We start from the raw sequence: 16,264 nt of genomic DNA, 5'->3' as shown, positions 1-16,264 counted from the left end.
AATCCAATTGATTTCCAATCGTTTACAGCTCAGAAATTAATCAGATAATTCATGAATAAAATTCAAAACTACTAATTGTTATTATTAGGTTTCATGTACAACAATTACGGTAAAAAGATACGATCTTAAATTTCAAGTAGTTTAAATATTTCAACACAAAATTATATTAATGTACTTTTTAATTCGGCCTGAGTTGATATACTTTTATATAATTATAAGAGGTGTTTTATTTAAAAAACGCTATGATATGAGATAAAAGTATTTGATATTTGAGACTATAAGTAATAAAATAATTGTAGTTACGAGCTTTATTTTTATAATTACTGTAATGTTAAATATTATATAAATAATTATTATTATCATGTGTATAATTATATACAAAAAATGTACGTAATTAGCACCAAAAATAATTATAAGTTCTAATTTAATTATGACAGTTGCAATTATCTTTTCGCAAATTGATTGTATATCTTCCTCGCGTGAGGAAGATATACAATCAATTTTTCCAGGCGAAAAAATTTGTGCCACGTTGTCGTAGGACAAGATCCGTCTTTGTTGATGGATACATCCGTCTCGACGTCTTAATTTTTTGATATAACGACCATAGGAGGGCCGGATTTCGCGGCGGATATATTTCGCGGGGTGCTGGTGTCCGATTGCCAGACGCGATTTAGAACAACGGTTAATCTTCCGGCAAAGTTTCGTCGTGCTATCCCGACGTTCGCCCAACTTTTCTGACGTCCGACATAGCGAAGCGTTCAATCGCGGCTGTCACGTCTTACCGCTGCGCTCCTTTTTGCTCCATGAAACTCCCGCTTTTCTCGTCCACGCCTGTTTCGCGACGACGCGCGACGACGTCGACGCCAGTCAATCGGAGTTTGTGGCATACCCGGGCACTCGCACACATACAAGCAAGATCGTCCGAGAGCACCGGAACTCGTCAAAGTAGATATCGGACGACTAAAACGACTCGTAACTAAAGTTACGTATGTTTACCATCGTGAAGAAAACAATTTAGCCGCGGACTATGAGCTCCCTGCTGCTATCATTCCGATCGATATTTTTGTTACGTCCATGTGGCATATCTTCAGCGTAGGCATATCTTCAGCGAGATCAATTTATTTTGATAAGACCACCCCTGGTTTATTTTCGGTGCCATATATAACTTTATGAGATACAACTCTTTTCTTGAACGTTCAGGATCGTTTTATTTCTATATTTTCTTACATATTTTTCTTCATGAAAAAAATTATTATAATTATGACGCTACAGTCAAGGAAAAATTAGTACATTTGTTCATTTATTCGTAAATTATGTTACTTTGGCGCTAAGTAATTTGAATATCAACTTGACATAGAATATGTAAATAACATAAAAATAATGAATTTTATACAAAACATAAATTCTATAGGTAAATGGAAAAAATATATGTTACTTTTGACGTATCAGAAATGTTAAGTTTACTAAAAAAATATTTTCAGTTTGCTTACAAACTGTGTTAGTGTTACATTTTTTATTTTAATTTTTTTACATAACATTTGTGTTGCTTTTTAACATATATATTTTGTGTTAAATTAACACAAAAATTTGAGTTCATTATTTGAGACATGTAAGATGTGTTTTTGACACAAAATTTTCCAATTAGGACACATAACATGATATACGTATTTGAAAAATTATCTATTTTGCATACATATTTTTTTTAAAGCAACTATGTGTTTTCTTTACACCATTTGATTTATCTCATTATTATGTTCACAAAAGTATGAAGGTATGATAATCAAAAAGTCAACATTTTACGAGTTATTTAACATTTTGTGTCAATATGTCCCAAAATAAAGTGTAAAATATCTCGTAAACTATTGGTTTTTGGCATCTCTACCTTAATACTTTTATATGCAAAATAATTAGAAAAATCATGTTATCTAAAAAAATTACATAATTCTATTTAAAAAAGTGGAGGTGACCTTCATATCTTTTTAGCGCCTCCACTTAGAAAAAAAACAACGTGACTAAAACGTGTCCCCCTCGACACCGTTCCATTTTTATTTGGAACATTTTTTCGTATTGTCAAAAATAAACGAAATATTCAAGATGTGTGTTCGATTTAAGTGGACCACCTAGTATATAATATGTATGAACGGTGTGCTAAAAGAAATCCGGATAAAAAAATTCTAAAATTTTAAACTCCGTAGGACACTTTTACTTCCTAGTAAACGGAAGTGCTGGAGATAAAGACAAAGTGTCGGCACGAAGTTAAATCCATCATCTAGCGCAAGCTTATAACGTTATATCGTCCAGTCGCACCATTATTCGCGCCATGTCCCGCCTTATGAGTAATAAGGGACAAACGATGCTACATGATATTTCATCAAACTTCGCCTCTGTGTAGCAACACGCAATAAAACGAATCCCACCTCGGTGCGAAGTTTGTAAACCTGTGTACCGCCAATAACAGAGTAAATTGAGCGCTTGTAAACGTGGCGAGTGTCGTCATCGTCGTCGTCGTCGTCGGCGTCAGCGGCGGCGTCCCGGAATCCCGGATATGGATAACGATTTAATTCCTTTCGCACTGGAGTCTATTCCCGGCGGAAGGCCTCGCATTCGTGAAGAGTTCCCCGGGGCCGTCGCGCAGTAAAAAGGATAACGAGGGCCGGCCGCGTGGAGAATGCACTTTGTATGCAAACGCACGGAGGACGGTCATTAATTCCCGAGCATCGAACGAACCGAGAAGCGAGCGGCTCGTCTCCTTAGATAACCCCTCGTTACGCCGAATGACTAGTTAAAACTTCTCTCCAGCCATCGACTAGCGAGTAGCGCGGCTCAAATCCTATGAGTGCTCGCACGAACGCGCGAACTCGTTAACGACGATCTTTTCTCTCTCATCGTCAGGGGGCAAATCGATCATGTAGCTTTGTGCACGACGTCAACGACGGAAAGATAAGAAGAAAATTACCTTCTCGCAATTTTATGTGTGCATTATTCCAACTTAGACATAAAAAAACCTTTTTTTTTACTTTAGAGTAAAAATCGAGTAAAAATTCAATTATTTTATGGTAAAATAATTGCTTCTTTTTATCAAAATCATGAAAAAAAATATAGAATTAACTTCTCTTGATATTCATCATTAAGAAGTTTAATATAATATTAAAATGTTTACATGTAACGGAAATAAATTCTTTTTTTAACAGCGTATTTACACAGAAATCTTTTGGATGAATGCAGAACTGAATTCTAGAATAACAATATGGTATCAAATACTTGGAAAAAATTACATAGTGTGTAGAGTTAAAAACTTTTAGGGTAAAGTATACAAAACTGATTTCTACCGAATGCTTTTACTCAAAATTTCTTTTTGTCTCTATTTTTATGGGAAAATCTATCTTGAAGCTTTCTATTGTCTTCTCGATTCTCCGATACGCCTTAATCGAACGGATACGAATCGCTGCATGGCAGAAATGTCATTTCTGCAGACGTGCGATAAGAAAGAAAAGAGAGTTATTGTAATCCCACGCGTGTCTGTCTAAGGACAATTTCTTCGGATAGTTGGAACATCGAATGCGATATATGCGGCAATATTCGAACGTCATTTCTTTGGAGATGCGTGTCGAGGACACGCGCAAATTAAATCTTCCCGTGTCGCGTGTCCGACATACACTTATGTATGTACATACGTTCGATACGATGCGAGAGTCGTGTATCAACGTATGTATATATAGGTATCGACGCGTTCGACCTTTTCGCGTGCCGTCACTTGCAACTTCCGAGATCGATGAGTTGGAATCTCCAAATCAGTGATGCGCAACTTGCGGCTCGCATGTATTTGAATTCTTTGCGGCTTGCCGGCTTATAATTAAATAAAAATGTGAAATGTCAGTAATTGTGTTACAGATTATTTTGGCATCAGATCTGTAATGTCAGTAACTGTGCTACAGGGTTTGGTCAGTTTCGGAAGTTTACAAAGGTTGCGCATCACTGCTCCAAACAGTCAACCTTTCGATCCAGATCAATTCGCTGATTGATTTGTGTTTCGTGCAGGATGCGGTTTCTGTCGTCCCCAAGCGAATCTTTGCATCGCGAAATAGCGATTCGTTTGTTGCGCGAGATGTATACGATTTATCTGCATGTAAAAAAAGAATCTTAAACAAACGTGCGTTCTTTAATCCTTTAACTTTGTCTATATTGTCTGACGCATAAATAGCGATTAAAAAGATGGAAACTTGAGAAATTTCGACGCGAACATCGGTAATGTGTTCTGACGGCTCTTTTCCGTTGTCCTTGCTGTACGATATTACCGTGAAATGGTTTATTACCGGGTGTGCAATATTACAGTACTCATCCTCGTTTCCCCCGCTACCATTTCCAGTCGTTATGAATTCCCAAGGACTGTTCACTGTCCCGGTTTCAACGTTGATCCCTTTCTCGTTTCAACAGGTCTTTGTATCTATTATATTAAAGATGTGAAAATTATTCGGGTACAAATCAAAGTAAAAATTAAGATTCGATTCAATTTGAATCTAAATCTTCATTATTCGAATTTGAACTATTCGAAAATTCTAAATTTAAGAAGTTTAAACATAAATAATATATATTGACAATCATATTTACTTCCTAATAGTAAGTAAAATTATAGAATAATAAAAATAGTTATATGTTGTTGAAATAAAAGATATTTTATTCATATTGTTATTTTATCAATATTGTGTCGTCCGTCGCGCGCGTAATGGTAATCGAGTTTCTTAAATTTTAATTTTTTAACATCGTGCAATTATGTGACCACTTTTTATTCTCTTGACTTCGATTGCGTTGCAAGATGTGACTCTTTGACGATCAATTCATCATTGACATGTTTTGAACATTTTGAACATGGTGAAACACAATTTCAATCGATCAATCAATTGTTTAGTGAACAATGTCGGTTTTATTCTGTCCAGAATGTCCATCGCAATTTTTCTACAACATAGCGATTCTTATCTTTATATCGCGTTGTGTTTTTAATGTAATAAGATACATTTTTGTATATAATTTTAGTTGTACATCTGAAGAGGGCTGAATCATACAGCCGGAACACGTAATGCATGTAAATTTTTGTCGATTTGCTATAGTAAATTTTATAACTTTATTATTGTCTCTCAGTACATTTATTTATGTGAATATATGTAATAAAGCGTTGCCTGTGTATTTATCTGACTCTTACTTGTCCTTTTACATTACATAATTGTATTATTTTATTAAAACTAATCAATTTGTGTGTAAGAGAGGTATAAATTATTTAATTTAAATTCAATTATACAGTTGTGAATTTCAAAACCAGCTTCGATTTCTATTTACATAGTTACTGTTCAGTTGACTTTTGGTGAGTCCACCAATTAATTCAAGTCACGCGTACAAAACTACAATTCATAACGATGTGTAATTATATTTTTATAATTTTTCTATCGTGGCCTTACTGTCAAATTGTGAGTAAATATATTTTATCAATCTATTATATATTTAATTACATGTACATTCAAAAATAAAATAAAATTATTTTATATCATATAATCATTACTATATTTCTTATATAGAGAAACTTTTTTATTACAAATTTAAATTCAATTTAACGATGATTAATTAAAAGTTATGCTTTAATGATCCGATTCGATTTAATTTAATTCAAATTGGATTCAAACAAAAATTAAATTCGATTCGATTCAACGTCAGGAAACCTTTATTTACACATTTCTACTATCTACTCGATCTATTAAAATAATAGTATTTTACGTATTGATACTACAGATTCTTTTAACGTTCAACTTATCAATCTTATCTGTCATTATCATTAGTTCGACTCTGTCTACAACAAATCACAGTTATTACAACGTATTATATATAACGTACTGTAACGAAATATTAATTCCGAGATAAGATTAGCAGAGATCCCGGAGCGTCTAATAACTGTTGTTCAAAGATATCTACCTAGAGCAGTTTATTAACTTGAGAATGAATGCAGCGGCTGTACTCGACGGAGGTACGAATAAGACATAGAACGCATCAGGCGTCTGCAGAAGTAATGGAAACTTCGTATTACGTGCGTTTTTCAACAGGTGGTGTGAATACCGGCGCAGGAGCGCTGTGAGTATGACGAGACGTATCGCGAACTGTAGGAAAAAATGCTGTACTAAATTCAACATTTGACTTCCGCCTCGCTTTCTCGGATCAAATATCTATAGATATAGTATATAATTTTAACGCGGTGAAACTAAATATCTCTACATTAACCTTCCGAAGTTGACGGTGGCTCTATTGGAAGAAACTTAGATATCAAAGGAGCAATGGTAACTCAATCCCTCGAGTTAAATAACATTTTGTTTTAACTTCCTATGTGTCAAAATGTAAATCAATCTATTTCTGTCGTTAGTTTAAAAGTAAACAATGTTCATATTAACGTATCATAATTAGGTATAACTTGATATTATGAATTTATTATGAGAGTACTTCAATTATAAATGTTTCTGTCAAAAAATATCAATCAATTCATTTTTTTCTGTTATACGTCTGCAAATTCGAATTATTCTTACGTATAGTATACTTATATATTATTTATTCTTTATTATATGAATTATATTATTTTAGTTCTTTAAAATTATTTTAAAATTAACATCAAACGAGTATTACAAACCCAACAGTAACTTTTAAAAATTTTGGCATCAGCTCCAAAAAGTTAAATCTCATACACTGTTAAATTTTACTTTACATTAAGCAATTGTGTTTAGGCTTCGATCAATTCGATGTAGATCTCTTCTATCGCCTTAGCTTTCATTCGGGAATAACATCTGGATACATGTCATGTCGTTGTCGTTTGTCTTAGAAAATGTTTTTTTTTTTCTTATATCATTTTGAATGTAGGACACATTGGCATTCCATAGATAACGCTCGATGATGACATCGACAGGCACCAATACCAATAGGTAGACCATTTCCTATTTTTGAAATTTGCCCGTCTCGGTCGGCCGCGAATCATTCAAACGCGTGTGTACCTCTCGTGACATGATAAACGACGCATTTAACGATCTGCGCGAAAACAGCCGCTTTTATATAGAGTTAAAGTAACCGTTCAGGTGCGCGACGGCGCAGCGTAGTTACGCGGGGATGTTGACAAATGGACGCTACAGCTGGCTTCTCCCTCAGGATTTCGATAAATTAAACATGCCGGGAAGACGCGATTTGTAAAATGTCGCCGTGGGATGCCGGGCGACAATGTCACCCGGTGAGACATCGAGACATTTTTCTTCACTATTCCTGTATTTGTTGACATACACATCCACTTGCTCAGAACGCAGGGTGGAGGCAAGATATTAACTTCAGGCGTGACAATGATTCAGCATCTTAGAGTGCCATAGTATTTATCAGTTGTGAGAATTTCAGCACGTAACTTGAACGTAATATTGCTCCCTTACTTCAAGAGTTACACGGCTCAAAAAACATAATTTAAAAAATTCTTTTCATAAATCAGTGAAGTAAATATTATTCTGTCACACACAATCATCAAATGGCTTAACTTCATAACATAACTTAAAATATTGTCAAAACTTAGAGCCTCCAATCAAAGATCTATAATCTATGATAATAAGAAAGCCTATAATCGAATGAATTAATCGTGTATTGTTTGTGAAGTTTAAATACTGTGATTTCTTGAATAATCGATTACAGCTGTTATTATCACATTAAATGATCTTTATGATGGCACTCACAATACTCGTAAAAGATGTCACTATAATCCGTTGTTGGTACTTCCATCAAATGTAAAGAAAAAGGAAAGAGAGTTTATTATATCACAAATCAAACAGCTGTTGAAGGGGCAAAAAAAGATCAGCGTACCTCGTAAAAGTTCCTCGATGTAACATTCAAGAGATGTCCACACTAAATACAATATCTGTACGTCCTGTAAGATTTATTTCTGTCAGTCAGCTCTTTAACAATCGGGGTTTTATAGGTTTGTCACTTCTCTCGTGTCTTTTCCTTGTTAGTGAACCGATGGATGAGGGCGAACAAGAAAACACTGGGGAATCGGCCAATCAACGTGATAGGGTTTGGTAAACGAATCGTGACCCAAAAGCGGGTCACTGACACATTAATTCCAGTCGCGGTGTCTGCGTGCGTTAACAAGCACCGACACCCACTGACGTCCGCCCGGTCGTCTTCTAGAAAAGTGGAAAACGCGGATAAGCCGAGGTAATTTCCGGTAATTGACGCGCGACAGCCGCTTTGATACCGTTCTTCTCGTCTTACGAGATTCCCAGTTACTCGTCAAAACGGACGTCTCGATGGATCAACGAATCTTCGCATACACTTAGAGAAAACGACATAATGGTAGCAACTATATACAATTAATGTACATAAAGTTAAATAAATTATTTTATAGTTATTGTAATTATAAAATATAGAATTATAGTAAAAAATCACGTAAAAGAGTAGATATATAAACTACGAGACAATAATTATTGCGTCATGTCTCGCAATTTGAAAAGTGTTTCTGTTACTTCAATTTTAACTAAGAGAGAATAATGCAACTTATATACCAGTTTTTGCACAAGTTCAATTTCGTAACTCTATTCTTCGCACGTAACAAAAGAAAAATAACGATGGTGTTAAGGCTTATTAGGATGGCTTATTTTACACTAGATTACATCGCATTATTACATTAACGCGATGAAGAAAGAAAGCCTCATGCATGTGAAAGATCCAGTACATATAAACTGCTAGGCAATTATTATTGCATAATTTCTTGACTTCAGAATTCTGTTACTTTAATTTTAATCACGATAAAATACAGCAATTTATATATATGTATATATATATATATCACTTTCGACAAATTTAGTTTCTCAATAAACCAATATTAATATTACACGAACAAACAATATTCTAACGTTATCTGATTGCATAATCTTACTCCGTTTTTGTTTTGTCAAAATGCTTGCGATGTCGTGCAACTTGTGCACGTAAGCACGCATCAAAAGAGTAATTTCAAGAAAACGATAAAAGCGCGAGGGGAGTAGATCGAAGTGCTAAACCCTTATACACTCTCATTCACCGTTTCGCGAGGAAATCGAGAGACCCAATCGAGAAACTTAGTTGGTTCTCTCTTGACTGTTACTGACGGACGAAAGACGAGAAATCGTAATTTAAATGGAAAGACGTAATTTCGTCTTAATGTGACGGCTCCAACGTAAAAGTTTTACGAGCTTCCATGACGCGTCGCGTAGCCGGACGGAAAAGTCGACTTTCATTCGCGCGGCATTAACCAATTTCTGGACGATTCTCGCGACTTTCATACTTCAACGAGCGTGTACATACCGCGCGCTTTAATAAACTTTAGGGAAAGAAAGAACCGAGGGAGAACTTTTCCTTCGCAATTAAAGTGACTGCCGTTCCACAGGCACTTAGAGAAAGCTGTACGAAGTGGCGGCAGAACGCGCAATCTAGGTCGGTTGGTAACAGAGTCTGCTGGTGGATAGTTGAACTTCCCACCCAACACTCGGTTATCATCGACCGAAGAAGCTTGCGTTACCAGCAAACTCATCGAGCTTATCGGCGGTTGAAAGCTCTTGGTCGGTACAGGAGCTGAAAAACCTCGTTAACCTACTGAAGTTCATTCGTCGTACATTGGTTGAAGGTAATCCAGAACCGATTACCGAGCTGTATCAAAGGGTGGGAGTCGTTTGACCATAATGCGATTGACCACAAGCCAACTCACAAAGCTCATCCAATGAAAAAATTGGCTGCATTACAAAATATTAGTATGAATTAACACCAGTTTATATAACTTTCAATATGTTGATGTTAATATTTATCGCCAATAGATGTAAATTTAAAACCTATGGTGTTAAATCTATATCATATTGATGTTAATATTAAGACTAACGCAGTGAGAATTATATACACATGGTGTTAAATTCACACCAATGTTTTTTTTTAATATAAGCACCGGTCGCTGTGAATATGACTATGATTAATCACAATAATTGGACGTTCCCACATCAAATCTGAATGCGCATCTTTTATTCATAAATAGTTATATAACTATCAATAAATATATTAATGCTAAATAATTTACAAAGAATTTTGTCAATTTGATATAAAGTAAGAATAATTGTTTTGAGCAAAGAAATCTTTATCAGTGTGCTCGAAAAAGTTTCTTTTCGTCGCATTTATCCCGAAGTAAGTAAGTAATTTCTATCCACAAAGTAAAAAAAGCGTCGACATCTAATTGCATCAGGAAATTCCGTGAAACGAAACGGTAAATACGGGCGTTAATTGGTTTCAATGGACGGTAAAAGCCCGTAACAAGAGACGAGGAGCAACGAGCTACACGACCGATGAGACCGTATGAAAACAGGAAATCAATGGAAATTGGCAAAAAAACGCGTATCCACGTTTCGATTGTCTAAATTTGCGGGTTTCGATGAAGTTTTAATTTGAAATTGAAACACGCAAAAAAAAAAAAAAGAACTACTGACCGTCGACCAACGATTGAACGAAGTATATGCAAATTTAGAAGTGACACTTGGCTAAAAGAAAGGAGAATTACCATGGGAACGTTAACATTTTAGTGCGTCTAGAAACGCATCAGTGTAACGATCGAGAACTGGTAGGTATGAAATGCGCGACGAGTATAAAACGGTGGAAACGGCTAAGAACACAGGGATCCCGTAATAGATCCTGAAGAGTGATTTAATCCTATTTTCGTCGTTCTACGCGACGGCCCCGTGGAGGCGGAATGAAAAATTTCACCGCGGTGACAGAATATTCTAGGAAAGTTGTGAGAATGATTAAGTGAATCGTGACGCAACGTTCGCCCGCTGTTCCGGGTTTATGAAATCAAGTTAACTCTCAGTCTCGGGGCTCTCTCGTTCTTATTTTTCCCCGTCCGACTATTCTCCTTAACCACGAGCTTTGCTCCTCTTTTTGTTACAGGTTACTCCGCGGCGGCGCTTCTCGCGATTCTTTTCTGCATCCCTTTCGCGCTGAGGGTGCTCATCCACAAGGAGACCGGGGGATGGAGTAGCTGGGTCCAGGCCTTCTATCATGCTCACCTCGAGCTCTTTCTTGGGAATGGCTGTTTAGGTACGATAAATTGTTATCGACTTGACGAGAATTCCGCGAAACGTACTGCAAAAATTTCGCCTACAAATTATCACCTTGTTCTTTCTCTCCCTTTCCTTTCCTTTCTTCTCTCCCCCTCTGTCTCTCTCGTACTTACACTTACACTTGCGTATTACCCACATTTACTCCGTTATGCGTTTAAATTTTTATATTTTATTTTTTTGCAATACCCGTGTTTTTTCTTTATTTTATATAATTGTTTATTACTTTTACTATTAATTCGGTTTCTATTTATTGTAATAAGTTTTCCATTGTATTTAATTTTAGCTCTTAAAAGAATGCTATTTCTAGAGCGCTTTAAAAAATAGCGATATTTATCTATCTCTTTTATAAGAGAACATAATCAACGGTCCCTTGCGATTTAAACGAGCTTTTAGCACGTTGTCCTATGAGCAAAAATAAGAAATATGTATCTTTTTATATCTGCTGAGTCGCATGTTAAAGAGATGAAAACCTTCCTTTTAAAAAATCGATTTTTTCTGTCAGAGTGAATATCATTAAAACTATAATACATATAGAAAAAACATTTCCAGAATGAAAATTGAATGATTTTATGAGTACTTTATAATTATAATAAAACTATTTTAATTATTATTTGTTTAAAATAAAAAACAAATTATTAAAAAAAGATTTATTATAGTACTCTTGAAGCCATTCAATTTTCATTGTGGAACATTTTTTTCTCTCTATTTCTCTTTATACACTTGTAGTTTCTATATAGTTTCGGCGATATTCACTCTGAAAAAAATCGGTATTTTTTCAAAAGAAGTTTTTATCCCTTTAACCCAGCAAATATAAAAAAATATCTTTTTTTTGTCCATAGAACTAAAAGTTCATTTAAATCGGAAGGGGACGTGATTGTGTTCCCTTGTTAGTTTCGAACTTTAGCGAGTTCTGCTTCTCCTTGCTCGCATGCTGTATCTTTTCATTTATATATATCTCCACAAATTTTAATTTAATTTAATTTAATTTATTATAATTTAATTTAATTTATATATAGTACTATTTCTTTCCTCGTATTTATTTTCCTTACTTATCATCGGTTATTTTATTTTATTTTTTTACTATTACTCTATTATATGTATGTTTTTAGAGGACTTGTTCTAGAACATTAACAAACGCTCTATATGTTCATCTATCTCTCTTCCTTTTGCATTTTCCATCTCACGTTAATGTCATTCTTGCGAAAACGACTGATATGATCCTCATAACGGATAGAAGGAATAAATTTATCTACGTTATCTGTTCTCCACACCGCGCACCGAAAGAAATAGAAGATCGCTCGTTGCAGAACTTCTCGCTCGCGACGGAAAACTTTTGCTTTTCCGTATCTTGCAGCTCTTGTAAGTTACAACGATTATGGCGATTAAAAGTTTGCTCTGGCGTGGTTCAAAGAAAGAGAATTAGAGAAAATGGAACGCGAGGAGAAAAGAACGTTAAACCATCTGCAGAGGCGACGAAACGTGTTGCAAAAATTTTTCGATTAACGTGTATATTGCGTGTAGAAACGCACAGGTGCCTACGTGACGGAGAGGGCTTTTAAGGCCGACTCGACATAGCATTATATTCGAGAGATATAGGGGTTAATTGTATGCATAGGGGTTGGAGTAATGATGCTTCTGGCATTGACAGTGGAGCGTTACGTAAGCGTCTGTCATCCCGGGCAACACACGCAGCCACTCTGCGGACCACCTCACCTAACAGTGGTACTCATCCCTCTGGCTACATTTCTCGTTTATCTGCCGAGTGTATTTCGAGGTGAAATTACGACTTGCCTGCTTGGACCCGACGGTCCTCTAATCTACCAGAGGAGAGACAATCAGACGTTTCTCAACTCGTGGTACTATCAGGTAACTCATGTCTTTTTCTTGCTGGTAAAGTTGCTTTTTATTTCTAGCAACAACTTTGAAATGGTATTTTAAAGCCGACAATAACTAAATGTAACGTTGTCAATTCGTCTATTTGTTCCTTAATTCTAGAATGCTCTTAAGAGTGACACAGTATTGCTCCATTGATACGTAAATTATACGTACAAAGAGATAAAGCATTCATAATTAACGTAACACAAGTTATACTTCATACATTTATATTTTTTATGAAAAAATATTTATGTAAAGTAATAACAAAAGATTATAAAAATATTTGTAATCTAGATTATAAAAGATTTTTTTAAATGTGTATATATAATAAATACAAATAACATAATTATTAACTGAAAAGAAAAAGGAACTGAATGAGCACACTATTAAATTCAATTTAAAAATTATACGGAGTTTGTAATCCAATTGTGTGTGCATGTTCCCTTATAATACTTAAATAAAATATATAATATAATAACACAAAATAGTAACAAAACCTTCGACACAACTACTTATAAAAATTAAAATCATTTATTACATTCTCTATTATACTATTGACAAGGAGATCTAAACTAATATATAATAGACAAATTATAAATATCTTGTCTTTACTTGTCCCAGCCTTTAACGTGGCAAATTGAGCCTCTTAATGATCATTTTGAAGGCATAGCTTTGTATATTGAATAATCTCACTCACTTATAGGTATACAAAATTTACATATCGATAGTATTCTATAGAATTAATTACTTATAATATCATTATAATGCTAATTATATACACATATATAAAATATCCTTTTAGTAGTCTAAATTCATAGAAATATCTAACGTCAAAAAAGAGATCTAATCTTTAAAATTAAAGTCAGAATTCCTAGAATATTTAGTGTATGGTATTTAGTTAGATTCTGTTTGTACGTGCGAAATTAAAATGGTCTACATTGTGTCAACTTTAAATTTTGGAAACTCTTCTCTCTTCGTATGACGCAAATATGTGTTTCAGGTGTATAAGGTGGTGCTAGAAGTTGTTTATAAAGTGGCGCCAACGATCTTTCTCGCCGGTTTCAATCTAAGAATAATGATAGTGTACAGAAGATCCTGCGAGCGACGCCGAAGAATGACCCTATCGAGAACTGTCAGCAGCGACGAGGACCCTAGAACTTTCGCCGAAGAACGAAGGCTCATGCTGCTCTTAGGTAGCACTAGTATCCTTTTTTTAGTCTGCGTCAGTCCGATGGTTATCTTAAACGTTACGCTCAGTGAGAGCAATCTCAACAATTATGCTTACCAGGTAAGGAGATTCATTCCAAATATTTTCATTGCATATAACCTCACAATTCCAAATGATTTAATACTGATTTACAATTTTTACAAGTTTCTGTTTCTCAACTGAATGGTGATTAATATTATATATTATTAACTGCTCTAAAAAGCAATAAGTTAAAAGATTCCATCAATTATGGATTTAAAAGAGGACTTTATTTCTAAAGAGTTCTACAAACTTAAATAGTTCACAACTTTTATCTTTTACTCTTTACAAAATATAAAAATACAAAAATTTCTCAATATCTCATTAAATTCTCATTCAGCTAGGTGTTGAGAAACAGAAATCTTGTAAATCAGTGTCATTTTTCATTGCCAATAAATTTATATAAATAATAAAAGGAGCTTTGTGTTATTACATTTATTTATATATATTGTAAAAAATTAATTAAAACATTTTTGTAGCTATTAACGAATTTGCGTTATTATACAAGAAATCCTCAAAATGGAATTTTTCAAAATTGAAGAGATAGAATTTGTTGAAAATCATATTTCTCTGTTAGCGTGAAAATTCCTATATGAAACGTTTATTATTTGTTGAGGAATAAAATGTTAATCAAAATTTATTTTTCAGTGCAATTATCGACAAAACACATATTCATTTTTGCTTACAATTTAATGTAAATTAATAATACATACAATAGAATTGAATTCCAAATTAAAAATTAATTTTATACGAAAACAACTCCACTCTTCTACCAATCTAATTTTTATTCTCATTATTTTATTGCTATATATAAAAATGTTCGATCAGGATTTACTTTTCCCCGCCTATGCTCTTTCTCAGTAATCGATTTTAAATACATTCTCGCGTCTAATAGACGATTTCATCAATTATGAATCCATCCATTAATTCACCGTATTCGGTTGCAGGTGTTCCGTGCACTAGCCAATCTGCTGGAAGTGATCAATTACTCGATCACATTTTACATTTATTGCCTCTTTTCGGAAGACTTCCGAAACACTCTAATTCGTACTCTGCAGTGGCCGTGGGTCAAGAACGAACAAGGCAGTAGGAGCTTGCCCATGAAACGTTCCCCGATACCGAGACCGACGACTACGACGACAACCCCGCCAACTACCACAGTCGCGACCCCCGGACATCTGGCTCGTGCCAGCGTTTAACACGGATTTTTTGCCATCGATTCTGGCGTCAACCGCTCGGTCGCCAAGCGCGATGGAACAAAAAGAATTCGAATCTAGCGCAGGATTGACGCACCATGCAACTGTAAACGTTGGGTTTTATTGTAAGAGTAAAAAAAACTCTGTTAAATAGTCCGATATTCGAACACGTTCGTGCACAATTACGTGGGACAGTCTCGTTTACGTGTATAGGTATGATGGTGATAATAGTAATTAATGAAAGTTTCTCACGGGGCGATTAAACAGCCGTTTATCGTTTCTTCGACCGATAAAACGTCCGCGTCGGCGAAAAGACATTTATCTTCTGCTGGGCGTTTCCTACGAATCTTTTCATTCTTACAAGTCGATTTACGAGGAAGTATTCCAACTATGCATATTCTCTGTATACCGGTGAACTCTGAAATAGTTGCAGAGGCACGGCCGTATTTACGAAACATTCCTGCATACTAGCGCTTAAAGCCGGGCGTGTCTATCGTGCGCATGGTTCTGCTGCTGCAAAATTTCAACGTTTGACCACTCTAGGAATCAAATCGACCAACTTGATTAAATAGCCGATATCCGATTATCTCTCCCTCCGTCGAACGATACGCTCGCGCGGTGATCGCATACGTGAATGTCGAAATACTCGATTTCATGAAATAACGACGAGAGTATAAAAGGACGAGGAATTTTATGTATCGCGCCGAGTGTCCCACAGGACTGTTTCGTGCTCCAAAGTACAAGCTGGAAAAGTTTCTAACGTCGCCGACTAAGTTTATGCGAAGGAGAGAGCAAAGAGAGCGAGAGAGAAAGAG

General features: G+C 35.2%; 1 protein-coding gene across 1 annotated transcript in view; it reads left to right on the top strand.

The window, feature by feature from the left end:
* LOC108775232 (probable G-protein coupled receptor B0563.6) overlaps nucleotides 1-15,452 on the top strand; it is a 31,535-nt gene extending 16,083 nt beyond the window's left edge. The window contains exons 2-5 of the mRNA XM_018541537.1: nucleotides 10,960-11,109; nucleotides 12,748-12,998; nucleotides 14,008-14,295; nucleotides 15,201-15,452. Of these exons, the coding sequence (XP_018397039.1) occupies nucleotides 10,960-11,109; nucleotides 12,748-12,998; nucleotides 14,008-14,295; nucleotides 15,201-15,452 (941 nt within the window). The remainder of the gene's footprint in view (nucleotides 1-10,959; nucleotides 11,110-12,747; nucleotides 12,999-14,007; nucleotides 14,296-15,200) is intronic.
* Nucleotides 15,453-16,264: the final 812 nt, after the last annotated feature.

The sequence above is a fragment of the Cyphomyrmex costatus genome, unplaced genomic scaffold (assembly GCF_001594065.2).
Source record: "Cyphomyrmex costatus isolate MS0001 unplaced genomic scaffold, Ccosl1.0 scaffold29, whole genome shotgun sequence".
Classification (NCBI taxonomy): Eukaryota; Metazoa; Arthropoda; class Insecta; order Hymenoptera; family Formicidae; genus Cyphomyrmex; species Cyphomyrmex costatus.
Note: the sequence above shows the minus strand (reverse complement) of the source record. Positions and strands in the feature narration are given on the sequence as shown.